The sequence below is a fragment of the Nuphar pumila genome, chromosome 1 (genome assembly GCF_984573655.1).
Source record: "Nuphar pumila chromosome 1, dmNupPumi1.hap1.1, whole genome shotgun sequence".
NCBI classification, from domain to species: Eukaryota; Viridiplantae; Streptophyta; class Magnoliopsida; order Nymphaeales; family Nymphaeaceae; genus Nuphar; species Nuphar pumila.
Window position 1 is genome coordinate 33,383,091 of NC_143249.1, and position 17,299 is coordinate 33,400,389.

General features: G+C 39.2%; 1 protein-coding gene across 3 annotated transcripts in view; it reads right to left on the reverse strand.

Annotated features, from left to right (window-relative positions):
- LOC149848628 (S-adenosyl-L-methionine-dependent methyltransferases superfamily protein) overlaps positions 1–15,076 on the reverse strand; it is a 73,038-nt gene extending 57,962 nt beyond the window's left edge. For all 3 annotated transcript variants that reach the window (XR_016430321.1, XM_089996599.1, XM_089996591.1), the window contains exons 1-2: positions 14,814–15,076; positions 13,379–13,488 (exon numbers count right to left, since the gene is read on the reverse strand). Coding sequence is in view for 2 of the 3 variants with exons in the window: in XM_089996599.1 (XP_089852725.1) it covers positions 13,379–13,488; positions 14,814–14,936 (233 nt within the window). In the remaining variant the exon portion in view is untranslated. The remainder of the gene's footprint in view (positions 1–13,378; positions 13,489–14,813) is intronic.
- Positions 15,077–17,299: the final 2,223 nt, after the last annotated feature.

Below are 17,299 nucleotides of genomic sequence, written 5' to 3' on the forward strand. Positions count from 1 at the left end.
ATCCTCATTACATGTTCGGAATATAATCTCGGTGATAGCCCTTTAGTAAGAGGATCAGCGATCATCTCTTTTGTACCAATATTAACAATATGCACTAAATGATTCTCCATCCTTTCTTTAACAACAAAATACTTCAATTCCATATGCTTGCATGACGTAGTACTTTTGTTGTTGGAAAAAGACACCACAGCTTCATTATCACAGTAGGCCTTCAGTGGCTTCCCAATGGAATCGACCACTTTTAACTGTGATATGAAGTTCTTTAACCATATAGCCTGCGAAGTAGTCTCGTACAATGCTATGAATTCTGCCTCCATGGTGTGGGCAGCAGTGGTCATCTGTTTTCCACTCCTCTAAGAGATCGCGCCCCCAGCAAGTAAGAAGACGTACCCAGTAATAGACTTTCTACTATCAAGGCATCCTCCTAAATGCGCATCTGAGTAGCCAATGACCTCGAGGTGATCAATTTTATGATACGTTAACATATAGTCCTTTGTCCGTTGCAAGTACCGCAAGACTTTCTTGGCAGCCTTCCAATGGGGTAAACCTGGGTTAGACTGAAATTTGTCAAGTACCCCTACTGCAAAAGAAATATCTGGTCGAGAACATGTTTGTGCATACTGCAAGCTGCCAACAACTGATACATATGGATAAGCACTCGTTTGTGCTTTGTCAATATCGTTTTGTGCACAATCATTTAGGCTCGGTTTATCACCTTTTGATATGGGTGTAGAACTAGGAGAACAATTCTCCATCCCATATCGTTTTAACACTTTATTTATATAGGATCTCTGGAAGAGGCCTAGAACACCTTTTGCTCTGTCTCGACGGATCTCAATGCCAAGAACATAAGCAGCCTCACCCATATCTTTCATATCAAAATGTGATGCAAGAAATTGTTTTGTCTCTGAAAGCAACTTTATATCGTTGGTTGCAAGTAAAATGTCATCCACATACAACATCAATATAATGAATTTACTCCCACTTTCCTTAAGGTATATACATTGATCAATAATGTTTTCTGTAAACCCGAAAGTCACAATGACTTGGGAAAATTTAATATACCACTATCGAGAGGCCTGTTTAATTCCATATAATGATTTGTTAAGCTTGCAAACCAAACGATCATTTTCAGAGAAACCAATAGGTTGTTCCATGTATACCTCTTCATTTAGATCTCCGTTGAGAAACGTTGTTTTCACATCCATCTGATGTAGCTCTAAGTCATAATGAGCTACGAGGGCCAAAATTATCCTCATTGACTCCTTAGTTGAGATAGGAGAAAATGTCTCATTATAGTCAATGCCCTCCATCTGGGTGAATCCTTTAGCAACCAATCTAGCTTTATGTCTCTCTATGTTACCTTTGGAGTTCTTCTTGGTCTTAAAGACCCATTTACACCCTACGGGCTTTACTCCTTTAGGTAACGTGACAAGATCCCACACTTGATTTTTAGTCATAGAGTCTAACTCTTCTTTCATTGCTTTAATCCATTGTGAAGATTGTTTGCTTTCAACAGCTTCCATAAAAGTCAATGAGTCATCATCCATATCTATGAAATCACCAGGCTCCTGAAGGTACACCACATAATCAGGATGTATAGCATATCTCCTAATCCTTGTGGATCTCCAAACAGATCGTTCATCAAGCTCAGATTGAACCTGATCATCCTGTTTGTGCTCTTCCGCATTGTCCACAATAGATTCATTTTGGATTTGTGCATTAACAATCGAATGATCAACCACACAATCATTAGGAATAATAATGTGGTATCTTTCGATGTTTTCCTTAACCGGTGACGAAACTGGATCTTGTACTTCTTCAAAACCAAGGCTTTGAAGTACACGCAATCCTACTGAACCATCTTTTAGGAATTTTGCCTTATCCGTTTCAACAATCTATGGTGAGTGAGATGGGCAATAAAACTTGTACCCTTTTGATCTTTCTGGATAACCAATGAAATATCCACTGGTTGTTCTTGGATCAAAGGCTTTAATGTGGGGATTATACAGTTTAGCCTCTGCAGGACATTCCCATATGTGCATATAAAACAGTGATGGTTTCCTACCTGCCCACAGCTCGTAAGAAGTTTTAGGCACAGATTTCGTAGGAACCTTATTAAAAATATTCACAGCAGTCCTTAAGGCTTCATCCCACAACTTTATGAGAAGCGTTGAATAATTCAACATAGCTCTGACCATTTTCTTAAGCGTACGATTTCTCTTTTCAGCTACATCATTCTGATAGGCACTACCAGGCATGGTATATTGAGGCACAATACCTTCTTCTTTGAGAAATTGCGCTAATGGTCCTTCCATTTGCCCCATCTCAGTAAATCTACCATAATATTCGTCACCTCTATCAGACCTGACTATCTTAATAACCTTATTGGTTTGTTTCTCTACTTCTTTCTTGAATTCCTTAAACATCTGAAAAACATCAGATTTTTCAAAGATCAAGTATAGATACATATACCGAGAATAGTCATCAATAAATGTGACAAAATATTTTTCGCCTGTGTAACAAGGGAAAAACGGTCCGCATACATCCGTATGGACTATCTTCAATATCTCACTGCTGCGTTTGGCACCCTCTTTATATGTGTTTGTATGCTTAGCCTTTATGCAATCACAACATGGGTCATTGTCGGTAAAATCTAGAGATTTCAAGATCTCTTCATTTACGAGTCTCTTTATTCTCTTTTCAGAGATATGACCCAACCTTCGATGCCAAAGCATGTAAGATTTATCATTTATCAAGCTACGTTTATTTTCAACCAATGCGTATTCAGAAGTCAGAGACTCTTGGATCTTCACATTCAATCTATATAAACCATCATAAACTGATGCAGAACCAATTTCAATTGAATTTTTGAATATGAACAATTTGGAAATTTCAAACTTAAAACAATATCCAAATTTATCCAACTTTGAAATTGAAATTAAGTTTCTACTATATGATGGAATATAAAAGACATCATGAAGATCTAAAACTACGTATGTATCTCGAGTAATCCTGCAGGTTCCAACACCCTTCACATATTAACGCATCTTGTTTCCCAAATAGATGTTTTTCTCATGCATTGTTGGTTCCCTTCTGCTCAGAAACAGCTGTAGACAATTGGAAATATGAACAGTAGCACCAGAATCAATCCACCAGCTATTTTCAGGAATATGTAATAAATTACATTCATGAGAAACTAATAACAAATTACCTCTCTTTTCCAACCACTTTTTATACTTTATGCAATCTGCCTTTATGTGTCCATTCTTCTTGCAAAAGAAGCACTTTATGGGAGCAGAGTTAGATTGCTTGTCTTGGGATGACTTATCCCCAGTTAGCTTCTTCCTAGCATTTCTCTTAAATGCATTCTTCCTTGGTCTTACTTTGGATGTATAAGAAGCCATATGTGCACTCTGCACTTTCTCCTCTTTCAACCTCTCTTCTTCTTCAACACACTTGGACATAAGTTCATTGAACGTCCATTCATCATTATGTGTGTTGTAAGAGATTTTGAAAGGTCCGTATTTCAAAGGTAAGGACGTTAAAACCAAATGCACTAGAAAAGAATCAGAGATGGTGAGCTTCATGTCATTTAGCTGAGACGCTATGTTCCTCATCTCCAAAATGTGTTGACGAATGTTTTCCCCTCCAGTATATTTCATAGATATGAGTTTTGACATCAAAGTACTGGCTCCGGCCTTGTTTGAACGCACAAACTGTGCCTCAATGGCATTCAGAAATTCTCTCACTGTTCTGCATTGTGGGATAGCACTACGAATGTTCTTAGCTACTTTAGATTGCAGAAGCAACAAGCTAAGCCTATTCGAGCGCTCCCACTTCTCAAAAGCAATCTTTGGATCAGCAGTGCTCTGATCAGTGAGGGCAGCGGGTTCATCTATCCTTAGGGCCAGATCTAAATCTATATACCCTAATGTAAAAAAAACAGTTTCTTTTCAATCACTAAAGTTAGATCCATCATGAAAAGGTATAGAGCTAGAGTCATCTAAAATCACAGAACTAGAAACTGCATGACAAAAAGACACGTATCAAGAAGCATTCGTATGAGACTAAACTTTAATGGAAAAAGCAAAAGAATAAAGGCCCTTGATATGCTTATTTCCTGACGAGTGAAGGGGGTCATCGGAGTCCTACATTGGTAAGAGCTCCGGCACGCGAAACCACTTCGTCTACCGTCCATATTCGAATAAAACTAAGGTTCTTGTGAAGTTAGACCATCAACACAAGGTGCCTTTGGATACTCACGTGTGATGTATCTCAACACATTTACCTTATTTTACCCTACTTAAATTCCAAACACGATAAAACTACCTTTGGGTCCTTTATCGTTTCATGAATCTAAGTACAATGTGGATATCGGCTTAAACTGTATGATAGTATAAAATTCTTTGATGACATACGTATTTTCAGTCACTTTGGTGACATGAAAACACTAAGTCATCTAACTATCCTTAATGTCAATATGAAAACAGTATCTTGAAATGGTCCGTAAACTGAATGGACCAGACATATGACCTTCGAAATGGTTCAAAAACTGAATGAATCAGTCATATGTATCACTAACCGGTCTTAAAGCACTCTGAACCGGTCTGAAATAGCCCTGAACCGGTCATCTAAGGGTCTGAACCGGTTCTGAACCTTATGAGTCGGGTCAAGTATGAACAAAAGTTCATAAAAACCTTATAACCACATGCCAAAATCCTTGTATTTTCTTATATTTAAGAAAACAAGGTCTTAGCATCTCGGAACCGATGAGAAATTGGAAGGAACCAGTCAAAAACGGCTCTGAACCGGTCCCGAAAGGGGGCTGAATCAGTCCCTGATCCGGTTCAGGCCAAATAGTGCCTGGACCCTACTGGATCCGGGTCGGACCCGACTGTAACCGGATCCGGGTCAGACCCGGTACGAACCGAAACTGAGTCAGACCCGGTACGAACCGGATCTGAGTCGGACCCAGTATGAACTGAATCCGGGTCGGGCCTAGTATGAAGTGGATCCGGGTCGGGCCCAGTATGAACTGGATCCGGGTCGGACCCGGCTTGGACTGGATCTGGGTCAGACCCGGCTTGGACTGGATCCGGGTCGGGCCCGGGGTTTAACCGAATCCGGTCGGACCCGGTACTAACTTGATCTGGGCCAGACCCGAGTTGTATCCCAATTCGGGTCAGACCCGGTATAACCGGATCTGGGTTTGACCCAAAAAGAACTGTATCCGGGTCTGACCCGGTATGACTTGATCCGGGTAGACCTAGTATGAACTGGATCTGGGTCCGAACAAACACCGGACCCGATCTGATTCCACACGTTAAAAAAAACTGAAAAGGGGTAGAAAAAACCCCGATTTTTCTCAAAAGAGGGGTTTTCCCCATCTGGCAGTCGACGACCAATGTCGCCTACCGGCGACCAACGTCGCCTGCCGACAACCCAATGTCACCCGTCGACGACCAACGTCGTCTGCCGGTGAGCCGCCACATCTTCCGACGACCCTCACGAAGCCCAGACCCGACACAACTGCTTTACCGAAAACCCAAAGCGTCGTCAGTTGGATGCTTACATCGCCGAACAGTGGCTGGCAAGAATAACGGCGACTCTGCGCGGCAGTCTCAGGCGACGGCGAAAGAACCAACAGCCTAATGGCCTCAGATAAAAACCCGAAACCCCTGATTTTTTGTTTGTCGTCCAACGGCGACATTCGTCGGCTGTCGTCGACTTGCTGCAGAATCACCCCACGGCGATCTGCTATGCCGGACGGCCAGAGCACACCCCGCAGCGGATGCGGTGTGGGCCCATAACCCGATGTTGGGGGGGGGGGGGGGGAGTTAACCGTCGGACCGAAGTCGCCGGCGCCTCAGCCACCAGCCCGTCAGAGCCCCTGCAAAAGCAAAACATACAGAATGCATACCTGAAGCGGACATTGCCGGAGGGCGGAGGATGTTGCCGGAGAGGGGTTTCCTTCAACTCAGCCGGTCTGCAGCCACCACAAGCGCAGGCCTCCGAATGCCACCGGTGAGTCGACCCTATTCCCTCTTTCACTGTAATTTTCACTGTATACACTATTTTGATTTTTCAACACTGTTTTTCTCCCGTATGAGGTTGCTCATGAAACCTCTTTCTTATAGTCACCGAATAAGAACGGTTGAACAACCATTCCCCCTTTTATTCGGTGATGGTTTTAACGGAAGGAGCACTTTATGTAGAGAAACGTTACCCACATCATGGGTAACCACCACCAACGTGGTGGTTTAACCCAACAGTTTATACATACCTTCATGTGTGTCGTTGGCCCTTTAGTGGCATTATGTCTATACACTTGTTCTAGTCGTTGATACACTTGATTTTTGAGGTTTGGAGGCCTAGTGAGATGATTGTTTGTGGTGGTCAAACTATTGTTAAAGTTTGCAAAATAGCACTTTTTGATATTTGTGAGAATTTAAGTTTTTCATATTTTTCACAATTGGTGTTGACTTGCAAATATCATTCTCTTTGTTACGTGAGATTTTTAAAATCTCTCTTTGAAATTTCTAAACTTTTACTACTTATTTTTATAGAAGATGTTTATAAATAAAAACTCCAAGCATTTTTGCATACTCATGACAATCTTATTCATTATATTGTGAGTCTTTCTTGTGTATCCCTTTATGGGTTTTATGAATGTCCCTTAAATAAACACTTGTGTACTATTATGATAGAGACGTTAGTTCATAATTGAAGGTACTTGATTCTTTATATTAAATTCATGCATGTTATGTGCATTTTTTTTATAAAAACAATTATCTTTTTATTGTTGTTTCATGTGCATTAAATATGTTTTAATAGCACGATGCATATATGTGTCTATTAGCTTAGTTTACATAATTGTATGCATGAATTTAATTAGCTCTTTTTTTATTGTATGTTTGATTGAAATGTTTAGGATATTATTTATGCATAATTGTTTATCTCCTCTCGATGAATCATATGTCCTTTAATGATCAAATTTTCTTATAATCAATGTTATGTTTTCTTGAAAAATAAGTTGATTTTATGATTATGATTTGATTTCATAAAAATTCATCTTTGAGGAATACTCCTCTTGTCTTTCTTAATGATTATCTAATGTTTCTAAAAGTATTACTATTTTGTTTGAAAAATTATATTCTTGTTTTAAAATATTTTGGTTTTAAAATTTAGGATATTTTTCTTGTGTCCTTGAAACCTTTTGGTTTGTTCTTTCTCTAAAGGTTCTTAAAGATGTGGTGGATTGAGAAAGGAATACCTTTGATACATCATGGAGATAGCCAATAAAGGTGATTGGGGATGATCACCAATAAAAACATATGAAGATTTGTATTTGCAAAATCCTCTGATATGTCATAAAGATGGAGATTTCCCTTGAAGACCTGGATTCCTTCCTTTGATTCTTTTTTGTATTTCCAAACTTTCGGTATAACTTTCTCCGACAAGTTTGAGGGAGAGTGTTATATATATATATATATATATATATATATATATATATATATATATATATATATATATATACCAGTATTGTGAAAAGCGTTAAGGTGTAGCGAGGCGCTCCACCAAAAACCGAAGCGAGGCGTAAAGCGTAAGCCTTAAATTTTTTTTTGAAAACTTTAAAAAATTTATAAAAAAAATCTAAAAATACAATTAAATAAAGAAATGTTTTATTGATGATATAACAACCAATAAGAAATGGAAAATCTCAAATAAGCACCAAAAAATATGAGATTAACATATAAAAGTAACTAAAAACTAATTACATAACTGGAAAATATATGAGATTAACCAACAAAAGTTAAAATATACTAAGAAACTGATTACATAACTGAAATAACTCGAAAATATATGAGATTAACCTACAAAAATCTTGTTGATTATATCTTACAAATTTTTTTGTAAAAACAAAAACAAAAAAAAAAATTGCCTTGAGGCACAGAGGGCTGCGCCTCAAGGTGAGGCGTGCCTTTTGCACCTCAAGGCGTGTTTTTTATAACACTGATATATACATATTTATATATATAATATGTAATCCATTTGTATTGCTCGATAGGGGCATTTTGGTGTTTTTACTTGTATAATAAGTTGTTTATTAGAAATAACTTAATTATTTTTTTCTTATTTTTTCTTTTTTCTTTTTATTCTTTTTTTGTTCTTTTCTTTTAAGCATTGAGGCCCCACATTTGGAGTCGTTGGGGCCCCAACGGTCATAAATATGACCGTTGGGAGCTCCCCAGCGACTCCAAGAGTGGGGAGCTCGCAAATGGCTCCTCCTCCTCCTTCTTGTATATATAGGGGTGTTCCTCCTTCATTTGTAAGGTGTTCTTACACCCATATTCTCAATAATATTTGCCTTTTTGCCTTTTATCATTATTCCTTTGTGGATTTATGTGTGTGCACTTAAAGTGCTTGTATTCTCTCTTTGTTTATTGTTCATTGTTGGACTTGTAAGTGTTCTACACTTGATATTTGTATTTTCGCTTACTTCCTTACAATATGGCCCACGGTACCACAGTATCTAATTAGAAATCATAGGTGTAAGATTTAACCAGTCAATCTGACCCCATAGAGGCATTCAATGCGGCTTTGTGTTAGGGATTGCATCTTGAGAGTGTATTACTTCGACTTAAAAAACATGCTTTTCTGATTCATGAAATTCTGGCACATTATAAGACAATGGGTTTTCAAGCCCTTGAGGAAACTACTTGCACAGCATAATCTCATGATCCAAAACATGTTTCTTCATAAATATATTATCAAGATCACATCTGTAAGGTTATATCCATGAAAAAAACAAAAATTGTGAAAAACATGTCTACCAGATCATATATATAATTAACTGTAGCAAATATTTACCCACACACACACAGAAAAGCAAACTCCTATATGTACGAAGCTATAGATTGTCAATCATGAATAGGGGTGGGCATCGAGCTGGCCCGGCCCGCTAATGTACCAGGCCAACCGGGCCGGGTTTTGGCCCAGTTCTTAATAGGCTCAGTTTTGAAGAGAAGTCCATTGGCCCAACGGGCCAATGTGAAGCGGGCTGGGTCCCAGCACAGCCCAAACCCATTTGTAAGTTATTTTTTAATAAAATTAATACATTAATTCTTACAACAACAACAACAACAACAACTACGCCTTCATCCCAAAACAATTGGGGTCAGCGATATGAACCAAAAAAGAAATTCATTTTGGGTCTTCCACATGAATCCTTTTCCTCCAATCATTTCTATCCAACGCCATGTCCTCAGTGAGGTTCAAAGCATTCATATCCTTTCCTATCATCTCCATCCAAGTCTTCCTAGGCCTACCCCTACCTCTTTTAACTAATATATTTTCCCATTTCTCCAACCTTCTAACTGGAGCATCATTAGGCCTTCGCCGAATATGTCCAAACCACCGTAAACGATTCTCTCGCATCTTATTCTCAATGGGTGCAACACCTACCTTCTTACGTATCTCTTCGTTCCGAATCTTATCTTTTATTGTATTTCCACACATCCATCTAAGCATCCGCATCTCAGCTACACTCATTTTTTGAATATGATGTCTCTTGGCAGCCCAACATTCCGTACCATATAGTAAAGCGGGTCTAATAGTCGTCCTATAAAACTTTCCCTTCAACCGCAATGGCATTCTACGATCGCACAGCACTCCAGTAGCACTTTTCCATTTCATCCACCCAACCTTTATCCTATGATTTACATCTCCATCAATTTCTCCATACTTTTGAATGATGGATCCCAAATATTTGAAATAATCATTCACCGGTATATCTTGCTCACCAAGCTTCACTACACTCCCATCACTACTTCGTTGCTTACTAAACCGACATTCCATATATTCAGTCTTACTCTTACTCAACTTAAAACCTCTAGCTTCCAAAGTCTGTCTCCATAATTCTAACTTAGCATTAACCCCAGCTCTAGACTCATCAATCAAAACAATATCATCAGCAAACAACATACACCACGGTACATTTTCTTGAATTGATCTCGTAAGCTCATCCATCACTATCGCAAATAGGAAAGGGCTTAAAGCAGATCCTTGATGTAACCCAACCGTTATCGGAAAATTGGTTGTCACCCCTCCACAAGTGCGGACATTGGTTACTACTCCTTCATACATATCTTTAATACATTAATTCTTAGAATACTGAAAAATGAATTAAATGAAAAAAAACATAAAATTCAAAAATTCACATCTGATAATGTTCAATGTATCCAAATCTGATAATATTATGATGTGAGCTGCATACTGAATCCCGAATCCAATTGTTAATTGGACATCATATGCTCTACTGAATCTGGCTAAACAGCTTTGCACTCGGTTGGATATCTGACCCAAATCTGATTCATTGATGTCCCTATTCAAGATTTTGCTGACTCAATTCCAGCTCTATGTCTGACATGTTTTCCTTCTAATTCTCAGTTTATTTCACATTTACTGCTTCTGTGTCATATTCTTAGTCTTCAAAGTGCACAATATCTGTGCTAGAATATCTGAAAATCTGGTTTGCTTTGTCTTATTGAATATAACGTGTAACTTTCATTTTGTAAGTTTGTTTCGGTATCTTTGAGAATTTTCTTCAGGTCCAAATAAATTATTTCTCATTTTAATCAATTACTGTAAAAGGAAAATGGAGATTGATCAGCATAGGAATGGAAAATCTGAAAATTCAGTGGAGCTATGGTAAAGAGAGAAGATCGGCATCGAGCAGTTAAGGAGCAGAAAATTCCAGATCATATACGGTATTCTTTTGAAATTGGGTTCCTTGAGTCACCAACGCCAAAGAAGGCGCCATTTCATCCCTTGATCAGCCCAATGAGCCAAAATCAGATCTCTAATAAAAATTGTTTGGCATCCCTAACCTTGGGGACTGGCTTTGGGCTGAGTCAAGCAAAAGGCTGTCAAAAGGTTGGAAGGGCGAAGGAAACCTTACTCATGCTCAAGTATGCCTGAAGCCATTTCCACTTGATCCATCGATGCTCTGACCTGTGGCTGTTGGTGTTGGTTACTTGATGGAGAACTTGCAGTTTGCACGTTGAAGGTGATGGGAAAAAATTCCAGAAAACCTAATTCCTAAAGAAACCCAATCTCATATTATTATCTTTCTGTTTCTCCTAAAATTAGTGCAACTAATTTTATAAATAGTTGCCACCGAGGTTGTATCCCATGTGGTAAGCAGGGTCCTGTGTCAAGCTGAAGTCCCGGGATTGAATCACTCTGCCACATGGGGCGGCTGTTGTTCTGGTAGGGGTCCGCCCAACCCTAGCCTGCCTTTGAAAAAAAAATTATAAATAGTAAATAATTAACAAGTTCCCATGTACCCAAATTAATTATCTTACTAGTTTTCATAAATATTATATAACTAATTAGGTAAATAATAATAGCCATTTATGTATTTATATACATAATATAGATATAACTGGACTTGGTTAGGGTCAACCAAATCTACTTTTAGACAAAAATGGACCTCAGTGTGGTTGACTTCACCTGGCACAAAGGAAGTCATGTCCAAGTGTCGCATCCACATGGATGTGGGTGTGATGCGGGTGTGGTGCCCTGTTAGAAGAGTCCGTGTGACATAGTATTCCTCCCTCCTGCCACTCAATCTGTTTCTAAACTTATTGCGGAAGAGACCAAAATAAAGTCTCTTCAGTCATATCCTGTTGGTGATTCAGTTATGGTTGCATCTAAGTAGTCGAGTAGCTATGATGGGCCCAAGGGTGGGACACTCAAGTTTGATATGAGTGGTGTGCGATGTAACTACTACAAGGAAATGGGGTGCGTGAAAAAGTTGTGTCCAGCATTGAAAAGGAATAATGTAAAGATGGGTGGAAGTTGTGATGTTTAGTACAATTGGTGGAAAAAAGAGCATAGGGAAGGAGGATCAAAGCATATCTGCAGCTGTCTCCACCTCCACTTATGATGTGCAGGTGCAGGCTTCTGTGACCTCTACGCTTGATCAGCTTGCACAACAAGTCCAACATCCTCTTTCTCTATCAGCTTCATTCAGTTCAGCTACACCTGGTACATCTGATTGTACTTATACAAGTATCCATAGCATTAGTTCTAGTTGGTTGATAGATTCTGAAGTGTTATGTTGTCAGGAATATAGGGATATGTTTGAAATTGTGTTGTTGGTATGTTAATACTTTTGTGTCGTGTAAAGGTCATTTTGGTAAATCAACAACAACAACAACAACAACAACTACGCCTTCATCCCAAAACAATTGGGGTCGGCGATATGAACCAACAAAGAAAATCATTATGGGTCTTCCACATGAATCCTTCTCCTCCATTCATTTCTATCCAATGCCATGTCCTCGGTGAGGTTCAAAGCATTCATATCCTTTCTTATCACCTCCATCCATGTCTTCCTAGGGCCTCATCCATTATGAAGTACACTATTGATTGCAAAATATGCAGTAAACTTACTGTTTCAGTAATGATATGAAAGAAATCGACTAAATGTCAATATGGTGAAGTAAAACCTAAGTAAGAACGTAGGTTATAAGTCACAATCCTGTAGACTTCCACAAACAAAATATACACCAATTTATGCATTCTTTGAAAACAAGACATGAGATTGCTTCACAAAAACATAGAAGCAAGTGGTGTTTTCTTCGGATGGGAACATCTCCAAGGCAATCAAATCAGTGATGGCTATCTTAGCTAAGGCAGAATCTTTATCTACATTCGCAATCCATGATATGCTCCCTCAAACATCTTGCAAAACTAGTGTACATCAATAGGCATGTTATGCAAAATGGTAACTCTAAGCCAAAATCAATCCCATTAACTTTTTGTTCATTTTAACTGGTAGATTAATGCAAAGGACAAAGAGTAACAGCTTTTCCCTACTAGGAGAATTCAAATGCACTTCTAACCACCACAGACACATTTAGAATTGCTATTTGTTCGTGACAAGTTTTCATCATAAACAATGTGATCAAAGTAACCTTATGCTATTTCCAAATAATATGCTGAACTTTTTGCCATCTAAGAATAAATGCACTGGAAAATTAATGGATGGGAAATTTTGTGCATAAATATTATATTATTACATATCACAACATGTCAGATTGTCAGCTTTACTAAGAAAAGCCAACCTTATAAAAGAATATTTCTAATTGCACATACAAAGGAACCAACTTGACAACAGAACTTTCAGGCATAATCCAGTTTAAAAGAATACGAATACTGAATCACTTGATGGAACATTTCACTGATAAAACTGAGTTGGTTTTTCAAGTCCACAACAAAAGAGACACAAAGTACCAAATCAATACAAAATGGCCGAGCATCCATGTTGGTGTGTTGAGGTGTTCAAAAAATAGAAGAATGCGCATACCCTTTTAGCAAGCGACCAACAGTGGTGCAGTGCTCACAAGGAATTTGCAGTGCAAACAGCCGAAGTTGCACATCAAACTTGTTCTCGTCCAATATCAGCTGTGGGTCCATCTTCTAGATTCAAAATTTAGAGATCAATGTTGAAAGCACAGTCACAAATCTCGTTATTGGGAAAATCATGATGAAGCAAAAACTTGCAATATTCTCAAGGAGCTGGTTTTCTTGGAAAAATCTTGAGAAAATATTGGTGCAGGCAGACAAAAGTACAATCTATATATTACAAAACTTGAAAAAAAATTCATTGTTAATGCAATAATACTGTCTTGAAAACATGATATTTTCAAAATATGTCATCATCATCATCAAGCCTTATCCCAACTACATGGGGTCGGCTTTACGAGTCATATTTCTCCATTCATATCTATCTAGAGCTAAAACTTCGGTCACTTTACAATTTTTTATGTCACCTCTAACTGCATTCTTCCAAATCTTCAGTGGTCTTCCACCTTTCCAAGCTCCTTCTACGTGTACAATGGCAATCTTTCTCACAAGCACCGTGAGAGGTCTTCGTGCAACATGTCCAAACCATCTTAAATGGCATTCACTTATTTTATCTTTCATCGGTATAACTCCTAGGTGCATTCTAATATATTTATTTCTAATTTTATCCTTTCATGTAACCCCAGACATCCATCTTAGCAGATGCATCTCTGCAACATGCACGCTGTATTGTCGCTTTTTACTCGCCCAACATTCAGCTCCATATGATATTTTCAAAATAAAGTTTTTTCTTTTTTCAAAAAATAATGATACAATATTATTGCACTAAAATCATAATATTTCCAAAACAGCAGCCATATTTGTAACTCTTCGAAATGCCAAATGCAACAGTGAAATCGCAATTACATCATCTGCATATGGATTTAGGACTTTTTTTTAGGTTACCCACATCAAGAACAAATAACTCAATACGAACTAACCAAGAAATAAAACGAATTACACAGTATTCCATCATGTCGTTCTTCTACCGTGCTAATACACTTCAAGTTCAACCACTAGATTCCAAAAAAATTGCATAGCAGATTCTTTCTTTTTGAACTCGAACTATCTACAGGATCACGAATTTGATTGATGCAATAGAGTAGACCCTAGTCTGTATACTATATCAAAACAGCTACATAATATATCACGACGCATGTAAATAAGATAACTTATCAGTGTACACAACTTTGCATATCACTTTGCCGTTCTTTTTGTGATGGAAATGCAGAGCTCATGAAGAGTCCTATGGGGTGGATCATCGACCAAATCGACTGAACCAAACACTCATGACCGGAAAACCACCAAAGGGGGGAGATCAAACTCGGAAAATTTTCGCCAAAAAAGAATCGAAGATTTGGAAAAAGGCGAAGCCGAAGAGGCGTCGAGAACGATACCTGGAGAGAGGGCAGTGCCTGAATTGGTTGAGGGGAGGTTTCTTCTGCTTCTGCTGCTGGACGGCGGGCAACCAGAACCGCTTCCTCAGCTTGCAGGGGATCTTTTTCATCCTTCACCGGCATCTCGTGCCCCTATGGAAGGAAGGCCGGAGTGGGATAGCCCAACAATAACCACCCCTTCTCCTCCGGTTCTTTCTTACTTGCCGCCACAATCGCTGCCCGCTGCTGCCGTCTCTGTCCTCTAAGCCTTTCGCAAAATACCTGAACGGGCGGGTGAATAGAAACGAATTAGCTAACGAGGGTTGTTGCCCGCGTGGCTAGCAGGTTGGTTGTGAGAGTGCTGAGATGAAGGTACTGGATCAAACACGCTGGTGCACAGGTCTATAGCTTTCAGTAAGTGGGCCACGTAAAGCAGGGTGACCGTGGAGCCCACCTGGGGTTTTCTCCACTTTGGTGAGGGTTCCTTGTCATAAAAAAAAAAAATATGCTATCAACGGGGAGCAAGGATCTAGGCAGCGGTTATGTGCCATAGCCAATCAAATGACAGCATTTTATGTGGGGCCTGCACTCTGTAACTGTGGGCCCCATGCAATGGGGTCATGTGATTGGCTATGACACTCAGCTAACCGCTCCTTTGATCTCAACTCAACGTTGGGTATGAGAAAGTAGTGCATGTAACCTTGTGTTGGGACGTTGCAGGTTCAAAACCCAATGGTATAGTTCTATAATGGATAAGGTCTGCCTAACCCCAGCTTGCCTTTAAAAAAAAAAAATTATGCTAAGGTGAGTTGATCTCAATGGGTTAGATCAAGGTGGAATTGGATCCTTGGTCTTGGAGGAGGAACGAGAGGCAAAGATGTTCATGGCCGCCCCTCCCTCTGTGGAGGACTGAAGCATGATGTGTCTCATATCCCAAGCCCTCCTTGAAGGAAATGTACCTTAGAGAAGAGCTTCAAATTCTCCAGGAGATAGAGGAAGCAATGTGCCAGCAGAAGTCCCAAATGAAGTGACTTAAGTAGGTCAACAAGAGCACAACCTTCTACCAATCTTTGGTCAACAGAAATGTGATAAGGAAACAACTTTTCTCTTTAACACATGATGATGGCATTTTCCTAGATCGTGAATTGGCAGATTCTATGGCGCATGGGAATAAAATATGTGATGTTTAAAACAGATCTAACCAAAGCATATGATCGAATGGAGTGAGATTTTTTAGAAGACTCCTTTCACTTCTTTGGATATGCAGAATCATGGATCAAGAGGATTATGATTTGTGTTAAATCCTCATCTTTTGTAGTCTTAATTAATGGAGAGCCCTCAAAGCAATTTTGGAGCAGCTGGGTATCCATCAAGGTGACCCCAACTCACCCTTCCCTTTTCTTACTGTGATGGAGAACCTTTTGTGCAGTTGGCTAAACAAGAGTACCATATTGTAAGGCTATATGGTCATAAGGTAATTGTTGTGGGCTATCCCAATAGTCATTATATTTGAATTTTAAAGAGACGCGTCTCTTGGGGACGAAGGGATTTCTCTTCGGGATGTGTCCCAAAACTTAAACTCTTTACAAGATTATAAATGCAATGAAATAGTATGGGATCGTACAATAAAAAAGGCATTCAATTGTAAGTGAGTTGAGAGTGTGGATCTCCCTAGCAATTTTGAGTGTAACAATGTATACTTCATCCCGCAGTAATTCTACATCCGTGCATCCAAGTGCTAACAATAGTATCAAAACGGGTTTGAGAGATCCCTTATGGTGCCGGAACCTGTCGGTACGTGCAGGTGTATTGACGCAGGAAACGAACACGGTCGATCTCGACAAAAACAAGAGAAAGAATATTTTAGCGAAAAAAGGTTAGTGGGAAATTTTGTTTTCTGACAAACAAAGAGTGAAAAGAAAATTCTTGTTTCTGAAAGTCGAAGGGGTCTTTAGAACGTACCATGTCTGATTGGTTGCCCTAGTGTCGCCAAAAAATCGAGCGTCGCTGGAGTCATTGTTGGTTGTCGATGAAAGTAAACCCTCAAAAATTTGAGGAAACCACCATTTGTGCAGTGGTGTCTGATTGCCCAACAAAGGGTTAAATCATCAATCTTAAAAAGAAGAGACAGAGGGAGACGGGAGTGCCACCCATCGCAGCCCTCTAAACATGTGCCCTTGGCGAAAATAGGCATCAGTCGCAAGGTTGTTGGTGTTACCGAGAGGATCTCTTGATTTTGAAACAAAAATCAGCAATTTGTTGAGACACGATGTCGGAAGTCGCTCGACGTAAGGTGCAGATGAGAGAGGATGGAGCCCCTCAGTTGCATTGTCAAAGAAAAAAAACTAGTGGTTCCCTTCATCGTTGTCGTTGGGGGTGCCGCCTGACGTTGAGCGGGTTCTCCATTTTTGACGGGTCATTGTCAAAAATCACATGCATCAACAAGGCCATTGAAACAAAAAAGAAAAAAAAAACAAAGGGCCCAAAATTGTGCTCATCTTTTTCGA